This window comes from Haliotis cracherodii, unplaced genomic scaffold (assembly GCF_022045235.1).
Source record: "Haliotis cracherodii isolate W230 unplaced genomic scaffold, xgHalCrac1.p SCAF_1, whole genome shotgun sequence".
NCBI classification, from domain to species: domain Eukaryota; kingdom Metazoa; phylum Mollusca; class Gastropoda; order Lepetellida; family Haliotidae; genus Haliotis; species Haliotis cracherodii.
The window spans coordinates 49,476,292-49,496,082 of NW_027266264.1; the positions used below are offsets into that span (position 1 = coordinate 49,476,292).

Genomic DNA, 19,791 nt, shown 5'->3' on the forward strand with positions numbered 1-19,791 from the left:
CGAAGTGACAGGTACAAAGTGAACACTCCGCCAAACTGTAACACTTCAGTGGTCACTGCCATACACGTAAACTATCACATAACCTACTCAGAATTCTATCTCCTTTTAAAATGGCTGTAGTCATTTAAGGTAATCAATATCCGATGGCGTTGTTTAATAGAATTCGATTTGGGCTATTTAGACTCAAAACCCGCAAAACATGTTCAGTGAGCTTGAGTCTCACAGCTTCTCATTAAATTGTAACACTATCCATTAATAATATCTATCCCCTTATAGATAAATAGCCTTTCACTCCCCAGACACTCGGATGTAACTTGCATATACCTAAAAGCATCCTTAAAGTTTTAGTTATTTGATGGCAGGAGCTTTAAATGGCGACCGGTGATTGTATTGGGAGCGATATCAGGACTCGGGATTTATTGATTGCTAGTCAGTTAATGGTGGGACGCAATTGTCATAATCCTCAGGGGAAAGCGCTTGGGCTGGTGCCCATTGTGGATATGGTCGACTCCAATAGCGGGAGGGATAATAGCGCAGGTAGATTTCTTCCACGCCTGAAGGTGGGGAGTCGTTAGGTAGTTCAATACTTACTGTCAATCGCTGCGCTGACTCAGACAACACGCAGCCTGGCCCTGGTCTCATGTTAAGTTAGGACAACAATTTGTGAAGCTTTCAGCTTTACAAGTGCAGTTTGGTATTGTGCTCCTACTGGACGGAATTGGATTATTGGAATCAGTGTGGTGCAAAGGCTTTAGATTGTGAACATATCGGATTTGAAAAGATTTAATCAGGCAATGGGTAGTAAGAACAAACCTGGATGTAACGTGTGGGTATTGTCGTGCCACGTGGAACAAGTCAGTGTTCAGTTCATAGTCCCAGAACCAAGGTAAAACCAGAACACGTAAAACGTGCGGAGCAACGAAAAATACACTAATATCATATGGACCAAACCTGTTTTAAGTATTACCGTAACGGGTTAGTACCATTGTCGTCGAACACTTGTTTAAAACTTATATGTTCTTTAAAACACGATGCTAGGTGTTCATTCATAGGAACCAAACCAAACCCAAAGTGGATATCTCAAAGGACCATGGTGACCGGCTAAAAGAAGTTCGTATAGCCATATCGGACTTGGACATGGAGTCCCTCTTGAGCAGGGCCCGGAAGCTTGACCGGCGGTTGACCATCAATGTCGGAGGGGTGTCCTACCAGACCCTAAGGAGCACACTGGAGCGCAAGCCGGGCACCCGTCTTGCCACCATGGCTATCCTTCACGAGCGGGACGAGAGCTGGGACCCCGACTGTAAGGAGTTCTTCTATGACAGACACCCGGGGGTGTTCGCGTCTATCCTGCACTACTACAGAACGGACGAGCTTCACACTGATCATAACATATGTGGCAATATCATACGAGGGGTAAGTCCATGGCAATATTATAATATATTTATTCATTATTATTCTTTTTCATCATCTTCTTCTACTTCCTCTTCTTCTTCTCCTCCTCCTTCTCCTCTTCCTCACACTTCTTCGTTCGTGATTGAATGTAAAACGATAGATAGAAAGGATTTAAAAAATGGTAATTATAACAAAATGTAGTCATATTACAAATGTTTTCTGGCATTTATTGTCTGAGCAAAATGTTTTTGAACATAATAGTGAGTTATTCAATTATATTGTGTTGTGATATAATATTATTTACAAATGGTATACACACAAAGTGATAAAAAGTATCTTGCTACTTTATTATAATGGGTAGTTAGTATCATTTTATGTAACCTTTCGTATAACAGTTAGAGGCTGAATGATACATGTATGCTATTCGCAATAACATCGACTCTTTGTAAAAGCAGCATCAATGATGTTTGTTGCTTCCTCTGTTGTCGAAAAGAAAGAGGCGTTTGGTGCTATTTGTAATGAGCCTCAAATTGTTGATGCTTGTGTTATGGCTGAAGTTGTCCCCCGCCGTGATATTGCTGGAATATTGCTAAAAGCGGCGTAAAACCATACTCACTCACTCACTATGGCTGAAGTTAACACCTGAAACGCATATAATTATGTAATGTTTAACATAGATAGTTGGGTTTTGATAAACTTCAAGTATAGTCCTATGTTTGAGTTCAATTGTATTTTTTTTTCAAAATACTCGTTATTTTAGTCTAATGTATTGTTTTTGACAAAATTATTTTTGATGATTTTCCATGCACGCTGGTTAAATCAACGTTGTTCTTGAGAAACAGGTTATGTCTATGAAGCTATAACACCAGTGTGGCTTTCTGTTGTTGAATGCCCACTGGAAAATGAAACCTACATGTATATTTCATGAACCTTCGTCATCAATTGATGCAGTTCTTGATTTGAAAGCCTTTAAAGGGAACAAAGGTTGTCTTATCGCTTTTGAAATGCATCACGTATCTCTTGCACCTGTCTATACTTCTTCAGCACTGATTATGATAATTGCAATTGTTGATTTGACACATATGTTCAACGTCAAAGTCAGAGAATAACCAGTCTCGCTTTTCTGCCGGAACAGATTCCAATGGGCGTAATGTACAAATAGCCGTGAATAAATGGATCACTGAAAATCCCCGATGACACCAGGTGTTCGCGGAAGTACGCAGCTGTAACGTGCATGATGTTATGGTTCCATTGTCAACGTTAGCAATGTTGGATTCAAGAAATACTGTAATATATATCAAAATATCTAAATAATATTTCATATTAGTTTATCAACAGCTTAGGTATATTTCGCGGTGGAGTAATACCTTATCGATACCAGTTCATTACGAGGTAAGGTGAAATGATTATTGCACTTACATGCACTTTGTGTGTGTGTGTGTGTGTGTGTGTGTGTGTGTGTGTGTGTGCGTGTGCGCGTGTGTGTGTGTGTGTACTAGTCCGGGCTGATGCCGTTTTCATAGTGCAAGCCTACTAACATACCATGCCGTAGTTTAACTTAAATACCCCACTCAGACACAGCATACTGACTCTGAGCCGACCTCGTGTTAACCCTTTAATCCCGAGCCTCAGACACGGTAACAACAAGTACCATCTTTTATAATCTTTTGGTGTGACACGGCCGGGGATCGAACCCAAGACCTTCCGCTCTCCTGGCGGACGCTCTACCACAAGACCGCGGAGGCGATCAGTTCATATTTAGGAAAAAGTTGTGCAACACGAATGTCACTGACCCACTTTTACAAATATGGAAACGTCATAGAACAAACCATATGACGTCACTATAGAACAGTTGGAATATCATTCTACGTATGACCATATACAAGGGACTGGATAATACTTCAACTAATATTACGATGCGAGAGCGTAATCTTTATTTGAGTACTTAACATACCACATGATTTAAGTACATGACAAACATTATTATATAACATCATACCGTTATGCACTTACTAAAGCATGATATATTTTCTATGTAAGATTGTGCTGTGTATCATAGTCTGTACTGTACTGTATTTATATTTTGATGTCAGAATAATTGTGTTTGATGTATCTATTTCTTGACGTTGTGACAAGGATGTACTCATCTTCGACTGCATCTACATCACAGAGTTGGCTAATTCTTAGTTCTCTCTAACATCCATAGAGCTTCCTTTTCAATTGATAAATCATGCGATGAGCATCGAAAACGAACTAAGCTTATTCTAAATGTCTATTTATCATCCAAAACTGGCTCCCACAGGAAATCACGCTTGGATTAGATCAAGCGATATCTACACTGTAGATATCGCTGCAATGAAATTACATCACAATGCTTTGCAGACCATTGTGACATCACTGGTTACAATGACGTCAAAATCAAATGACATCACTAATGGCTCTGCTACTGAAGCTGTTAGCAGTACTTTTTACACTGAAGACACTGCTAATTATTGTCTACAAAATGTTTGAAGAATGATGTTGGATGATAAATAAAATCTCACCCTCGTGTCTTTTGATATCAAATATATAAACACTCGTTGATAAAAGTGGCAAAAATCCTCGGCAAGCCTCGGAATTTTTCCACTTTTAACAACTCGTGTTGATATATTTGATATCAAAGACACTCGGATGAGATTCTCTATATATTCTCCTCCGTTAATGTTTATATAACCTTTAAACATTAAAAAGCTATTCCATTTATTTGATTCCGATTTTTATTTCTAACAATCTTGATATATGTCTTTAAATCTTTTATAAATTTGGATTTGCCAAATATAACCGTACCCACCCTTAAACAATAAATCTTTTACACTTGTAGCCCCATTATTTTGCCTATTTTTATCATGTAAAAAATGTTATATTTGGGATAAATGACATTGTGTATTCATATTTTTATCATGTTGTAACATCATATTATAACATTTCGTAGGTAACCGATAGGATGGCATATGTAATAACATCAGCGAAGATTTAATAACTTTAATGTATCTGCGTCATGAACATGCATCATGATGTAAGATGTATTTGTTTTTAAACAAATGAATTTTTTCCATGCATTTCCGTGTACACGTTCTGTTTGTTCAAAATGATTTAGTCTCCATATTTCTACCCCCTATAGAAGTTTTGGATTTACCCGAACATCAACAATTCTAAAGAAATAAGCATGGTTTATGTCTCCAAGAATATTGATGTACTTTGATATATACACATAAACATGCACGTCGCTATAATCTTTAACGCGTCGTTTCACCTCACCCCGACTTCAACTTGCAATATTTTTACGAAATACGTATTATTGGATTATCTTTCCACATGAAATATTACGACAAAAATCAAGTTATGGTATGCATATTTACTTCTATTATGATAAAAGAACATTTTGTAAAATATCATGATACAAAATACTCTATACATTGAAACGTGGATAATATCCCCATATACACTAGTTAGGTATAAAATCAGTTGCTGGTCCACAGACTTTGACATGATCCAGGACAATATCCAAACTGTTGGAGCATATTTCGTCACGAACCATTGCCTTCTACATGTTGAACGCTGCAAAAGTTTGACAACTTGTGAGGTGAAATGGGGTTTTACGTCGCGTTCAAGATGGTTGCACTTATACAGCGACTTGCGTTCGCCTTTGTGTGTGTGGCTGCTTGTGCTAGTCCAGACTGATGCAGATTTTATAGTGTTAGCCCACTGAGATACCATGTCGCAGTTTAACATGAATCCCAAATTTATAATATTTCGACATGACGTATTACCACTTTGCGACATAACATCTTATCACATTTGGACATGACATTTTATCATAATTCGACTTGACACATTACAATATTTCTATACGACATATTACAACATTTTGACATGATATATTACATTTCGGCATGATATATTACTCCGTTTCGACATGACATATTATCACATTTCGACATGACATATTATCACATTTCGACAATACATATTATCACATTTTGACATGACGTATTATCAAATTTTGACATTACGCATTACATTTCGACATTACATATTATCACATTTCGATATTTATATTATTACATATTTCGACATGACATATTACAAAATTTGGACACGATATATTACTACATTTCGACATGACATAATACAACATTTTGGCATGACATATTACTACATTTCCCCATGACATTATTACCACGTGTTATCCTTCTATTTATAGTTTTGAATAATTTGACATGTATCACCGATCCCTGTATTATCTCACCTTGCAATACGTGTACGTTAAATATTTTTCAATTGTACCGTTCTGTTTGATCTTGCCTCATAATATGTTCGATATAGTCTTTGATCAGATGTCCGAACCATTTTGAACAAACATTTTACATTGAAGATGAAAGACATCTATAGTTACGTTCATGGTGTATAAACATTATATAGCTCCGACGAGATTATGTTCACTGGTGATATGATCGGAGAGCCCTAGTCTCGTTATTCTCGGTACCTCTTAGCAAACATATCTAACGTACGCGTGGTTTCACAATCAAATATAGTGTTCTACCATGGCGGACAATATTTCCATCAATAATGCTCCCGTGCATTAAATGGGAGTATCGATGACATATTTATCGGTACATTTGAAATATTGTTTTTGTTATCGACACGAGGAAGAAAATAGAACGCTGATTACCCAATCGTTATAAAAGTGATTATTTCATCGCGTTCATATCTAGATAACTATCGATTAGTTTGGCAATCAAGATAATAAAGACTTCAAGAACGATCAGCTGATCGTGTAACAACAGGTGTGATACAAAGATGATATTCACTTTGTTTGGATGAGGTGTGAAGCTTTCGGTTCAACACTGTTGAAATTGTTTCGTTACATTCGGAGTTCGTTGCTCGCACAACCATTTGCATTTGCTGCAATTACATTATTCATCAAACAAAGAATATTCGAATTGCGCCTGGTTGTGTGTCCTTGTGCATGTGCATAACCTTCCGTTGTTTTTTATCTATTACAATTTATAGATATCCGATATAAGAGTGAGAATTGTTTTATGCCGCTTTTAGCAATACTCCAGCAATATCACGGCGGGGGACCAGAAATGGGCTTCACACATTGTACCATGTGGTGAATCCAACCCGGGCCTTTGGCGTGCCGAGTTAACACGCTTTAACAGACTGAGTTATTGATCACCATTTCAGTTAAGGATTTTAACCACCCACGGCATCTTAGGCATCCATTATGCATTAAGACGTCTTGTTGTATCGGGCAGTTGTTTAACTTGTTAAAAGTTGGAGCAAAGTTGTTTCTTCGCTGGTCGGATTGAGTATATTCATATAATATGTTTTACTTACAAGAACATTTTGAGTGCACGGGTATGTCTTTCAGATGCCATTATCAGGAAAGACTCCGCGGACAGTATTACTCAACTTCCCTCCCCCCAAACCCCCTCTCTTAATTACGGATTTTTACCATTTCAATGAAGTAACATTTTTTTATCCAAATTTAAACCCAGGGCTTAAAACGAAAAAGGACAAAAACGCGAAACAAAGAATTTATGTCCTATGTTAAATGAAACAACACTCACAAATGGAATCCGAGAACAACACTTTAACATAGGACATGATCGATTTTCTGTTGAAAAATGAAAACAATGAGTTACAAATATGTTCTCAAGTGAAATGACTTATAGTAAATGATTTCAATGAAGGTGGGTCAACACATCGGTGTGCGATGGTCTGATACAAAATCATAAACTGTATTCAGAAATGCGAGTACTTGCACGATTGCTAATGATACTTCAAAGGTGTTTCAAGCAGAGAGAAACACTTCGCCATAACAAGCTTCAAGAAGCTTTTTTTAACCCATAGTGACTGATGGTGTCTTTAATCTAACACCTGATAATTGGCAATAAGATTCTTATTGTACAAAACAGCATTTGTCTGTGTTATGATGCATGGTCTGCTAGCACTCTGGCTTCACCATTGTTTCCTGCATTGTGTGATGTAGCGGTCGATACCTGTTGTGTTCACTTGACCGATGTTGTGCTGCATGGCGGGCCCACAATAATGAATGTGCTTGAATCAATATATTAATGTCATGGTGGTGGGGTGGGGTAGGTTGGGGTGGTGTCATGTTTTCAAGTTGGGGCAAACTCCGAGTCCGCAATTAAAGTCTGACATTGCAACTGTGAAACCTCGTTGCCCGGACTCCTCAGAAATACACAATCTTCTCCAATATTTTAAAATATTTTAAAACAACAACAACAATAATAATAGTTAATTCTCACGGCGCTACATTATTATTACCCCGGTCTTTTGATCAGTGTGGATTAAAATTTTATTCTCATGTTTGCGGGGAGTATCGAATGCGTTGGAACGTTTACTGTCCTATCTGGTACCCCGCTGCGTGAACGGGGGACTATTTCGGTTTCTTACATAAAACGCTACATATAACCTGAGTTTCTTGCATAAGAACACGCTACATATAACCTGAGTTTCTTGCATAAGAACACGCTACATATAACCTGAGTTTCTTGCATAAGAACACTCTACATATAACCTGAGTTTCTTGCATAAGAACACGCTACATATAACCTGAGTTTCTTGCATAAGAAAACGCTACATATAACCTGTGTTTCTTGCATAAGAACACGCTACATATAACCTGAGTTTCTTGCATAAGAACACTCTACATATAACCTGTGTTTCTTGCATAAGAACACGCTACATATAACCTGAGTTTCTTGCATAAGAAAACGCTACATATAACCTGAGTTTCTTGCATAAGAACACGCTACATATAACCTGTGTTTCTTGCATAAGAACACGCTACATATAACCTGTGTTTCGTCCATAAGAAAACACTACATATAACCTGAGTTTCTTGAATAAGAAAACGCTACATATAACCTGTGTTCCTTGCATAAGAACACGCTACATATAACCTGAGTTTCTTGCATAAGAACACTCTACATATAACCTGTGTTTCTTGCATAAGAACACGCTACATATAACCTGTGTTTCTTGCATAAGAAAACGCTACATATAACCTGAGTTTCAACGTGGGACAAGTCACGGAGTGGAAACTTTTCAGGCAAAACGGGGAAGTTTGTGAACCAAGTGTCCGAATTGAGGCAGTCCTGTTGACTTGATATAAGATGCAAAGCAATTCGTAATTGTGCTATTGTGGTGATTAAGACAAAATGTATTTTTTTTATTTAGAGAATTATTTGAATTAAAGATAGCACTCCATGATATTGTTTGTTCGATTTCACACCACAATTAGTTCAAGAGGAGCTGCAGTGGTCGGGTAAGGTAGGATGAACGCCGCTTTTACCATTTTTTCAGCTATATCACGATGTGTCAACGGGAAGTGGTACGAAAGCCCAATGTTAGACAGGTCTTAAATATTTACCACCATGAAACTTAGATTCTAAAAATCATAGCCAACACCATAGGTAGGACCCGACATGCTTGTCCATTTTGTGAACACCTGGTGTCTTAATAAATTTACCACCTTGGTGACAACATGAGACTGATAGGCCAAAAATCATAGCGAGGGAGTGAGTATGGTTTTACGACGCTTTTAGCAATATTCCAGCAATATCACGGCGGGGGACACCAGAAATGGGCTTCACACATTGTACCCATGTCGGGATTCGAACCCGAACGAACGCTTTAACTGCTAGGCTACCCGACCGCCCCGCCAAAAATCATAGCCGACGCTACCGGTAGGATAGAACCTGCTTGTTCGTTTAGTGAACACCTAGTGTCATGATTGTTTCACTAAACATTGATCGCTTCATTCTTCAGAGCATGTTTCTTTTCATGTGTCTGAGATACGAGTATAACTAACGCTGGATCATCGACGTTCTGATTAGTAGGAGCGAGTATAACCATTGCTCACATGATCGACATATATGTTGAGGAAATTGCCTGCTTTTGTAGCGGATATAGGATACAACTGATCACAGAGAATACTCCGTGTTAATTATTAATTTATTTCATCCCTACTTTGACATTCTTCACGGAGCACTGTTGACCCAGGTGTGTGTGTGTGTGTGTGTGTGTGTGTGTGTGTGTGTGTGTGTGTGTGTGTGTGTGTGTGTGTGTGTGTGTGTGTCCATAGCTAGTTCATTGGGAAACAAACAATTTTCGTTTGTGAGAATAGATTATTTTGTTGGGGTTGGGGTGGGGGTGGGGGGTGGGGGGTGGGGGTGGGAGGTGGTTGGGTTTGTGGGGGGGGGGGGGGGGGGGGCGTATATGAGGGAGCTGAGCAGGTTAGCCTAGTTCTAGTCACGAGGAAGCTATTTCGAACGAAAAACCAATAATAGCAGCACAAACTATATAGCTGTGGAGTTATTGATTATCAGTTTTTTCTTCATGTATCAAAACTCCACGACAATTGATATTTTAATATAACAACCCCCAGTGTATCAAAAGCGTGTTTCACTTAGCTATCCCCATGCCAGACAAATAGAAGAATCTGTACAACACAGAGTAGTAGCAGTGTTGAATTGACCAAGGCTGTACTCTACTGCCGGCCTTGTTCTGGCAAAATAATTATTCCTTTGAAATTATGCATCATTATTGCTCCGGGTTTGCAGGAACCGATAGAAATTGATAGTGTCCCTTGGGACCCGGTCTGTACATTATATAGTGCTGTTCTTGTTCTCGTTAGTATTGAGAAACGTGCTGAGAATAGATATGTGATGTGATGGGACAATACTTGTGTGACATTGGTAGTGACACGAGACAGTTCTGTTGGTCATCCATGCGTCTGATAGTGCTTGCGTTCGATTTGAAAACCCCGGACGACCCGTGTTGACGAGTCTAGCCTTGGTTGACCAGTGTTAACTGTCATGCTTGGGTTGACCTAAGTTGCCCACACCTACTGAACCTTTGCGGTTCGGTACTCTGGCCAGCAGCCTCCATGTGACGTTATCTGTAAAAATAATAGTTACATCTATTGATTCAATCAGGAATAGGGGCAGTCGGGCAGCCTAGTGGTTTAAAGCGTAAGCTCGACACGCCGAAAACTCTGGTTCGATTCCTGACATGGATACAATGTGTGAAGCCCATTTCTTGTGTACCCTGCCGGGATATTGCTGGAATATTGCTGGAGGGGCGTACAATCATACTCACTCACTCACCCACCCAATCAAGAATAAAACATTCTAATGTATATAATTAACCAGGAATTGAAAGTATATGCATATGTGACCGTTTCTGTGGTCTAGTGGTGGAGCGTCCGCCCGGAGAGAAAGGTCCGGTGTTCGATCCCCGGCTGCGTCACACCAAAAGACGTTAAAACATGGTACTTGTTGTTACCCTGCCTGGCGCTCCGATTTAAGGGGCTAAAACAAGGAATGATGGCGGAGTCAGTATACTGTGTATGAGTGGGGTAATAATGTGAAACTGCGACATGGGATATCAATGGGCTTGATTCTTTCCCCTCACCTCACCTCACCTCACCTCACCTCACCTCACCCCACATGTATATGTCTATTCTGATATGCGTCAGGGAAGTTTAACTTCCGATTGTTGACATAAATACATTAAGATTTAGAATTCTTAGTGGAACTTTGATGATGATTCGTTTGATAATGCATATCGTTTGATGTTATAAGCCTTAATTCTGGTTTTTTCTTGTCGTTTTATGTTCATTGAATAGAAAAGGTACAATGGCAGCTTTGCCAAGCAAAGAACCACTTCTCATTGTTGTGTATTGTTGCACATGTTTGTTGTTTCTCCGTCTCCTGGCAGCCATTATTACATCTAAGGTTTCAGTTTACGTGTTTTATTTCGGATACTGTCCTAAGAAATCCTTGATTAACACGACTAGTTAACTCTAGGTCAATCTAGTCAACCCTGTTGAGGTAACCTCGGTTGTCTCGGGTCACTCAATTCTTAATTATAGTGTCAAATCATGTTTCAGTCAGTCGGATTGTTCCTATGAAGACTAATGTGTTAGTGCTGAAGTAATGCTTTTGTTACAACGGCGCGAATTCAGGCATTGTCTTACTGGTATGTGTACTGTCCGATAATATGACCAGTGTAAAATGGTTAACATAGACACTGAAGCATAAAACACAACAAAAGACCTACTGGGTCATTGACCATCTTCAGATTGAAGCACTACAGACCAATTACCGTGAATATAACAACGACCTTTTTATTGTTGGATATCACAGTCTAGAACGATCATATGAAACAAGGGTAGTAAAGGTCACTGGCCATATTCCGCTGTTTATTCATATGCCAAGCCGTTCTTGTTTCAAATAAGTGCTCCTTCTGAAAATTAGCTGCGCTCAGTGCTGGGCGTTTACGCTTCGCTATCCGGATTGATCGGAGATTTTCAGAGCCAGGGACCACCGTATGGGTATTAATGAAGGCTGCAGGTGACGTATGTTCAGCTTGCGTGTTTAATGTCGTCAATGTCGTGTTGACGACGTCGATATCGTCCTAGATGTGATGGCAACATGTCTGACATATGTAAATGCCCTACCCGCCCGGCTGTTGTTTGTTGCTTCCACTTCGGCTGGTGCTTGTGATGTGGGACATGTTTTGTCTGTTGTAATGGCTGGTGCTGACATCTCTACAAGACTTGGGTCTTTAGCAACCCATATTTGTCGTAAGAGGCGACTAACGGGATCGGGTAGTCAGCCTCGATGACTTGGTTGATGCATGTCATTGTATCTCAAGATCATGATGTTAATCATTGGATTGTCTGGTTCAGACTCGATTATGTACAGACCGCCGACATATAGCTTGAATATAACTGAGTGCAGCGTTAAAAAACAAACAAACAAACAAACAAACAAAACAAGAATTGTCATGATATGAAGTGATGTCGACATGTTCGTGTGTGCATATTTTTTGCGCGTTGGGATTGCTGTGTTGTACTGCTTGTGTATAGGCACACTGTGTACTTAAATGCCGGAGAGACGGGTGGTCTAGTGTGTAATTAAGATGTTCTTCCTCACGAAAAAAAGGACGGTGGGGCAGCCTTTTGGTGAATGCGTTCGCTCGTCACGCCGAAGACCCTTGGTCGATTCCCGACATGGGTACAATGTGTGAAGCCCATTTCTGGTGTCCCCGGCGTGATATTGCTGGAATATTGCTAAAAGAGGCGTGAAACCATACCCTCACTCCTAAATAATGCAGAGAACATGGGTTCGTGACGAATTGTTATCCGGTGTCTTTTCAAACTTTGGAAACATCTCTTCAACATTATCATATTCTACTCATGCAAACAACAAATCAGGTTGTTTTATCAAAACGCCGGACCACCAACAGAGTGAGTGGTGATGGTCTAGGCAACCCTGACCTACATGGACTTAGAAGACCAAGTGACAGGCATGGTTGATGTGACGTGTTTGAAAACACTATTTGGTGAGGTGAGGTGAAATCGGGTTTAACGTCGAGTCCAAGATTATTGCACATATATAGCGACGGGCATGCACGCGTGTGTGTGTGTGGCTGCTTGTACTAGCCCGGACTGATGCCGATGTATAGTGCTAGCTCACTGAGATACCATGCCGCAGTTTAACATGGATACCCCACTCAGACACAGTATACTGACTCCGAGCCGACCTGTCCTTGTTTTGGCCCCTTAATGCCGAGCGCCAGACAGGGTAACAACAAGTACCATCTTTTAACGTCTTTTGGTATGACGAACCCCGGACCTTCCGCTCTCCGGGCGGACGCTCTACTACTGGACCACGGAGGCGGTCGAAGACACTATTTGGGGTTAATTAACAGTTAATTAAACTCACTTCAAATACATATCCTGTAAATTGATCTCTTCTATCATACATTAAGCCAATTAATTATTGATATCAATCATCCACGCGTATAGAAGTGCACTTTCTGTTACAGTTGCTTCAAAGGAAATTGATAAAGTACTTTTTGATTTAATCAATATAGTTTTAGATATAAAGGATAAAACTTCTCAGAGAACATGTATCCATTTCTAAGTATAACAGTGTCAAAACATATATATTTATTTTCGTTTCGGACAATCGATTCCATCTTATTGATCGACCAGGTTAAATCCCACGATAAGCCCTAAATCACGATACACTCTTTGTTATAACTTTAACCAGGGAGTGGGTAGACCTAAAAGCTGGAATCGATCCCTGAAGCGGAAATGGTGAACACCGTTGTTTCGTGAGCTGCTTGGTAAGACCCAGTTCGGCAGGCTTGAGTTCGGCAGGATTGTGTTCGGCATGATTGAGTTCGGCAGGCACACGCCGAGATTGCGCCCTATTCCGGCTAGGCTGAAACCCTCGTACCCGACACAAACGATTTACAATTATGTATTATTCAGAGCAACTTTCGTAATATATCCTCAGTTACTAGGCATTGTTAAGTACAAGCACGGATAATACACTGGTCGATATAACGTATGCTGTTGATCGAATAGCGAACGCCTGATAACACAGATACATGCGTAGCGGATAAATCTGGATTGGGTGAAAATAAACTTTTTACACACATCTATAAGTAATCGTTCAATGATTCGGACATTTTATTATCTGTTCAATGTTAAAATGTACCTGCAATGCTATGTTTTACTGTGCAGATAAAATATTTGAAATTAAAAATTCATTGTTTGGCCAGGACGTTTTGCAGATGCATTCAGATCAGTATGTACCCGATATATGTTTATAGTTCTATTAGTAAATTTGTTTTGAGCTTGTCTCAGTTATCGATTACGACTTAAAATTTACACACAGGCAATTAAGATAATGTGTGATGTGTCGCTCATCCTTTGTCAGAACACATACATATGACGTCGTTTATAGGGTTCCCATGGCAATCATGGTGTTTACTTGTACACGTTTATTGCTGTAAATAATGATATACAAACCATTTGCTATGTTGCATCTGTCTGTGTATTATGAAAACGTTACAAGTCACATAACACGTTGACATATTTACACGCAATACAATTCTGTGTGTGTTCTCGGTGATTCTGAAGACGTACACCAGATGAACATCATCAGATGAATATTGCATGCTTGGCAACCGTACACACAAGTGAAAGCATTGTATTGTTTGATATATAATACATGACCAGACGCCATGCTACTGTTATTTCAACTCTTTGCTATGATGCGTCCTATTATTTCAAAATTGCATACAAGCAAGTGTTACTATGTTGCCAACAAAACCTTTACTCTACCATGACAGCAAGACGGACAAAGTACATTTGTTATGTAAACTATTGTCAACTATTGTTGAAGAAACATTGATTAGCTCGGCCATATTCAGTAGTTTTAATGCCTCGTCTCGTTTTGATATTGACATTACCGTATTGATTTATATAATGATGTTTGCTTCCCTGCCAAGACTTATATTAATTTTAAGGTGTTTTTCGTCTGTTGTGCTCGATCAAATAGGTTTCCTTGTTAGGAGTGTACTCTAAATTGTGCGGATATGTATGTAGTGGCATTTGAATTCCAGGGAAAGCCCTTTCATTGTCAACCATGCATTCATGATACTGTATGCTTAGATGTCACAACTTACCTACGTGCAACGTCCAGAAAGAGATCCCTATATGGCATGCAAATTGATTTTGGAGATTGTTTGAATTTTTTCCAAATTATAATAACATTAACCGAATTGTTTTTCGAATCACAATCTTTACATGAAATTGGTTTGTGTTTAATATTTCGAACACTCGTTTGCTTATACAAATTTTAAGTTTGTATAACGGGGCTGGGAATTGGGGCGGTTTCAATATCAGTATGGTTTTATAAGAGTATAAAACAAGTGAAAGAGGAAACAATTGACTGCACTTAGTAACACTGGGGTCGATTTCGAACCGCTATGAAATGGATCAAGTCGATTTACATGATTATGGAGATCAATAATCGATCCCAAGGCTTGATTGTTTATAAGAGAACACTGCTCAAGGACCTACCGACAAACACGTGACCAGATGAGAACATAGAAGGTACGGGGAGATTTATAACAACACGTTACATAGTTGTTTTCGCTATGGTTCTACCTACACCAACGTTGCTTTTGTCCCATATCCCTGATTGAACGATCATTAGGTGAATTGGTCGAAACCACATCAATACATCAGTACCACGTCGACCTTAAAGATACAATGCGCCATGGATACAAACAAGACGTTGACAGCGTTAGCATGGATTAGAACAACAGGGTTCGAAAATACACAACGACAGCCAGACCCCATATGCGCAAAGTGAGCTTATCGCTCTATTTCTTGTCAATGTTATAGTAAATGCGTTACGAAAGTATTAGAGCTAAACTCGCTTTACAGAACGGGGCTCGCATCAGTACTGATAGGTTCCCATTATCCATAATCAATCGACATTGTGTCTAACCGATTCTCATTTTGATCAACACTCAGTGCAAGGTACTGGGTATCTATTATTCATTCAGAGATTTCTGAATGAGTTGCAAGACAAACGAATGATAATAAATCTTTAACCTTTAGTGACAGGCAAGCCAGAGGATCTATTCAGTCGATGGCGGTAATGTCGGGGGTATACAATGAAGGAGTGATTTAGGTAGCTGGAAATATCCCGCACCAACATGACATCTTTCAACAACAGTATCATGAAAGAGACCCCAAAGTCATTTTAGTTTTTAAAATCAATTTAGTTTTTGATAAGTTCACTTTCATTATATACCTTGACGATTTTCAGTGTATCGATTGTATTGACGTCTTGGTGACGGGGGCAACAAGAACAGCATAGTCAACGACTATGTCAACGTCACCAGTTATTCAAAGTGTTTTTATAATGCTGTTCCGTGGTTCTACTTTGAGCAAAGGACGTTGATGATATTTTCCCGAGCACATATTTGTGTTAAACATTTCTTTTTATGTATGTATACTTTGTGGAAAATACTAGGATGGTCATGCAACATTCTGATTTTCACAAGTTTTATCTGTTTAAAAACTTTAGATGCAATTGATTAAGTCAGGCATATTTTACATATAGAGGTGAGGTGAGTGAGGTGAAATGGGATTCACGTCGCGTTCAAGATTATTGCACGTTCAGAGCCACGTACATGCACGCGTGCGTGCGCGTCTGTCTGTTCTTGTCTATTACTAGTCAGAACTAATGCCGGTTTTATAGTGCTTAACCTCTGAGATACCCTGCAGCACTTAAAAAAGGGATACCCAACTCAGACACAATCTGCTGACACCGAGCTGACCAGTCCTTGTTTTAATCTCTTAATGCCAAGCGCCAGGGAGGGTAACTTGCATCAAGTGCCATCTAACGTCTTTTGGTATGAGGCGACCGGGGATCGAACCTCGAACTTCCACTCGCCGGGCAAACGCTTTATCCTCTTAGACAACGGGGGAGACATTACTATGACCCAGGCTTACGTGTGCTGGTATTTTGTATGGGGATCACAGATGTTTGTTTTTTCAAGTACAGCTTCAAAAGAAGATTTTTGAAATTAAAGCGTATATATCTTTTCAAAGAAAACCACGTTACAACAACATATTTCTTGTGCCAGGCAATTTTTTTTTTAATTGTAAAATCATTTAAAAAAATCAAAATTCTGGGACAATTTATTATTGTGATAAAATCCAAGGCCCCTGTCAGGTAAACTTTGTCTTGTTAGTCTACAGGTCCTCTCATCAAATGGTCGGTCCCTAAGACACATGCATCTGTCAACCTGTGGTATCACTGAAATACTGTTCAAGGAGGCGTTAAACCCATCTCACTCACTCATGCATGGGTAGTTATCAGAATAGTATGGATATATGGTACCCAGGATGATCCAAGTTGAAACTGGTTAATGAAGTAAATAAACACATATGTGGGGAATCGGCGCACCCTTTGACATCCCTTTATCCTGACTTGTTTCCATGTTTCTCACATAATCCGTCGAGGTCATAATCCTATACAGCTAATCATCTACCGCAGAGTTCATAGAACACCAGCTCCAGAACATAGACGCGCAGCTTATGTGTGAACTCTTCATTTAGGGCGTACGACGTGAAGAATTTTACAAGATTATTTACGGCAACGTCAGGCAATCGTTTAGTGAGTGAGTGAGTATGCTTTTACGCCCGACAAAACTCACTCACTCTCCACTGCATACAGAATGTTCTAGAATACCTTTCGACGTATTTTTCTTTAAACAACATAAATCCTTTTGAGGTTTAAACAATCGTTATCGATCAACTACGGTTGCTAGCGTTTTAGTCGATATAATTTATAGAAATGGGAGGTCACGCAGCTCTTAAAACAATCGATATGGTAAAAAAAACTCGGCTGTATGGGGGTATTCATCCTCTGTGTTATCTTCAGTGGCTAGTGCACTACCGCCTTCAAACAGTAAATAATGATTTATGTCACTATGTTTCTCAGCATATGGAAAATATTTAATCACTGACCAAAGCTCTAGCTCCCACTGACGTATGCTGATTACACAGGAAAGGCGTTATTAAGCGTTTGATGAGACGTCATGTCACGTTCCAAGGCTCCGTTACTTACACCGATCGTAGACACGACTAGATCAACATCTCTGTTAAAGAACGGGAGTGACGATACTCGTAGATTTGAAATCGCGTCCTGAAATTGGGACATAGTCTGTCTTACAGACCCTGATACAAATAAACATCAAATACAGCCAATGCAAGTCTATAATGTTTGGCAAGTCTAGATCACTGCGGTATCTGAAAATGAAGAGAGTCACTGGGCTCCTTTTTGTTATACTTTTATTAAGATAACTGAACAACTGTTTTTTTTTGGTACGATATGTTCATTTCAGAGACTAGATGCTAGTCTCATAAGGACAGTGCGGTATATGATATACATCGCGTTGAGAGCATGGCCTGAAATTAGTTGGTTGGTTTGTTGTTTAACGCCGAACTCAGCAATATTCCAGCTATATAACGGCGGTCTGTAAATAATCGAGTCTGAACCAGACAATCCAGTGATTGGAATCATGAGCATCGACCCATGCAATTGGGATCGATGACATGCATCAACCAAGTCAGCGAGCCTGACCACCCGACCTCCCATTAGTCGCCTCTTACGACAAGCATAGTCACCTTTTACGGCAAGCATGGGTTGCTTAAGACCTATTCTACCCCGGGTATTCACGGGTCCCTGACATTAGCCTAGCTCTGTATACGATACCCGTATAGTCCGGGGGCACGGGTGGCCCAGTCGTCTAAGGCGCCGCGATTCGCTGTGCAGAGTTGCGTCCCTTGGGCACGCCAGAAACCTATGAGTGTGGGTTCGAATCCCGATTCGACCCGATTATGTTTCTAGGTCTGTCAGCACCATACCCGTGCTCGTGGGTTTCACCGAAGTGGTAAACGTCTGAGACCTGCATCACTTCGGGCTTTCCTCCCACATTAAGCTGACATGCCGTGATATGACTGGAATACTGTTAAAAGCGGCGTTAAACCCATCTCACTCACTCACCGTATAATTCAGATCTCGTCCTGAAATAAGCCCAGTCGCGAATACGATATGCGATACAAATACGATGACTGTAGTAAATACGTGGTATCTTTACTTAATCCACAGTCACAACTGACCCCTCGGCCTTACTACCATTCCCATGACAACATTAAAACACATGTACATGGCATCACAATCAAGGAGAACATAATATTATATCATACCGTAACTAAGGATACATGTCTGTACATTCTACACTGTGTGATATGGAACAAGGTGGCATAATTCTTGTCGCCCGTCTTGCAATAATAATAAAGTAACCTCATCACAATACGATGTCGTAGATTTGAGATCGCACCCTAAATAAGTCAAGTCCGAAATATGATAGTCGTAGAACTGAGATCGCGTCCTGAATAATCCGATTCCCGCATATGATAGTCGAAGTGTGAAGGTCGCGCCTTTAAATAAGCCCAGTCCCAAATACGATAGTCGTGGATTTGACATTGCGTCCTGAATTAAGCTAAGTCCTAAATACGACAGATGTAGAGAATAGATCGCGTTCTAAAATAAGCCCAGTCCCAAATACGATAGTCGTGGATTTGTCATTGCGTCCTGAATTAAGCTAAGTCCTAAATACGACAGATGTAGAGAATAGATCGCGTTCTAAAATAAACCCAGTCCCAAATACGATAGTCGTAGATTTGGCTTCGCGCCCTAAATGAGCCCAGTCCTAAATATGATAGTCGCAGAGTTAAGATCGCGCCCTAAAATAAGCTCAGTCCCAAATACGATAGTCGTAGAGCTGAGATCATGTCCTGAACTAAGCCTATCCCTGTGTACGATAGTCGTAGAGTTGAGATCGCACATAAATAAAAGGAAAATCTGCTGTTCACCCCGAAGGCCTGGGTTCGATTCTCCACATGGATACAGTGTGTGAAGCCCAGTCCTGGTG

The 19,791-nt window shown here is 39.9% G+C and overlaps 1 protein-coding gene across 1 annotated transcript in view; it reads left to right on the plus strand.

Moving 5' to 3' along the window:
* Positions 1–509: 509 nt before the first annotated feature.
* The window catches only part of LOC139479005 (potassium voltage-gated channel protein Shaw-like), a 57,212-nt gene continuing 37,930 nt past the window's right edge, over positions 510–19,791 (plus strand). Inside the window, exon 1 of the mRNA XM_071261735.1 lies at positions 510–1,416. Coding sequence (XP_071117836.1) covers positions 1,138–1,416 — 279 coding nt within the window. The 5' untranslated portion in view covers positions 510–1,137. The remainder of the gene's footprint in view (positions 1,417–19,791) is intronic.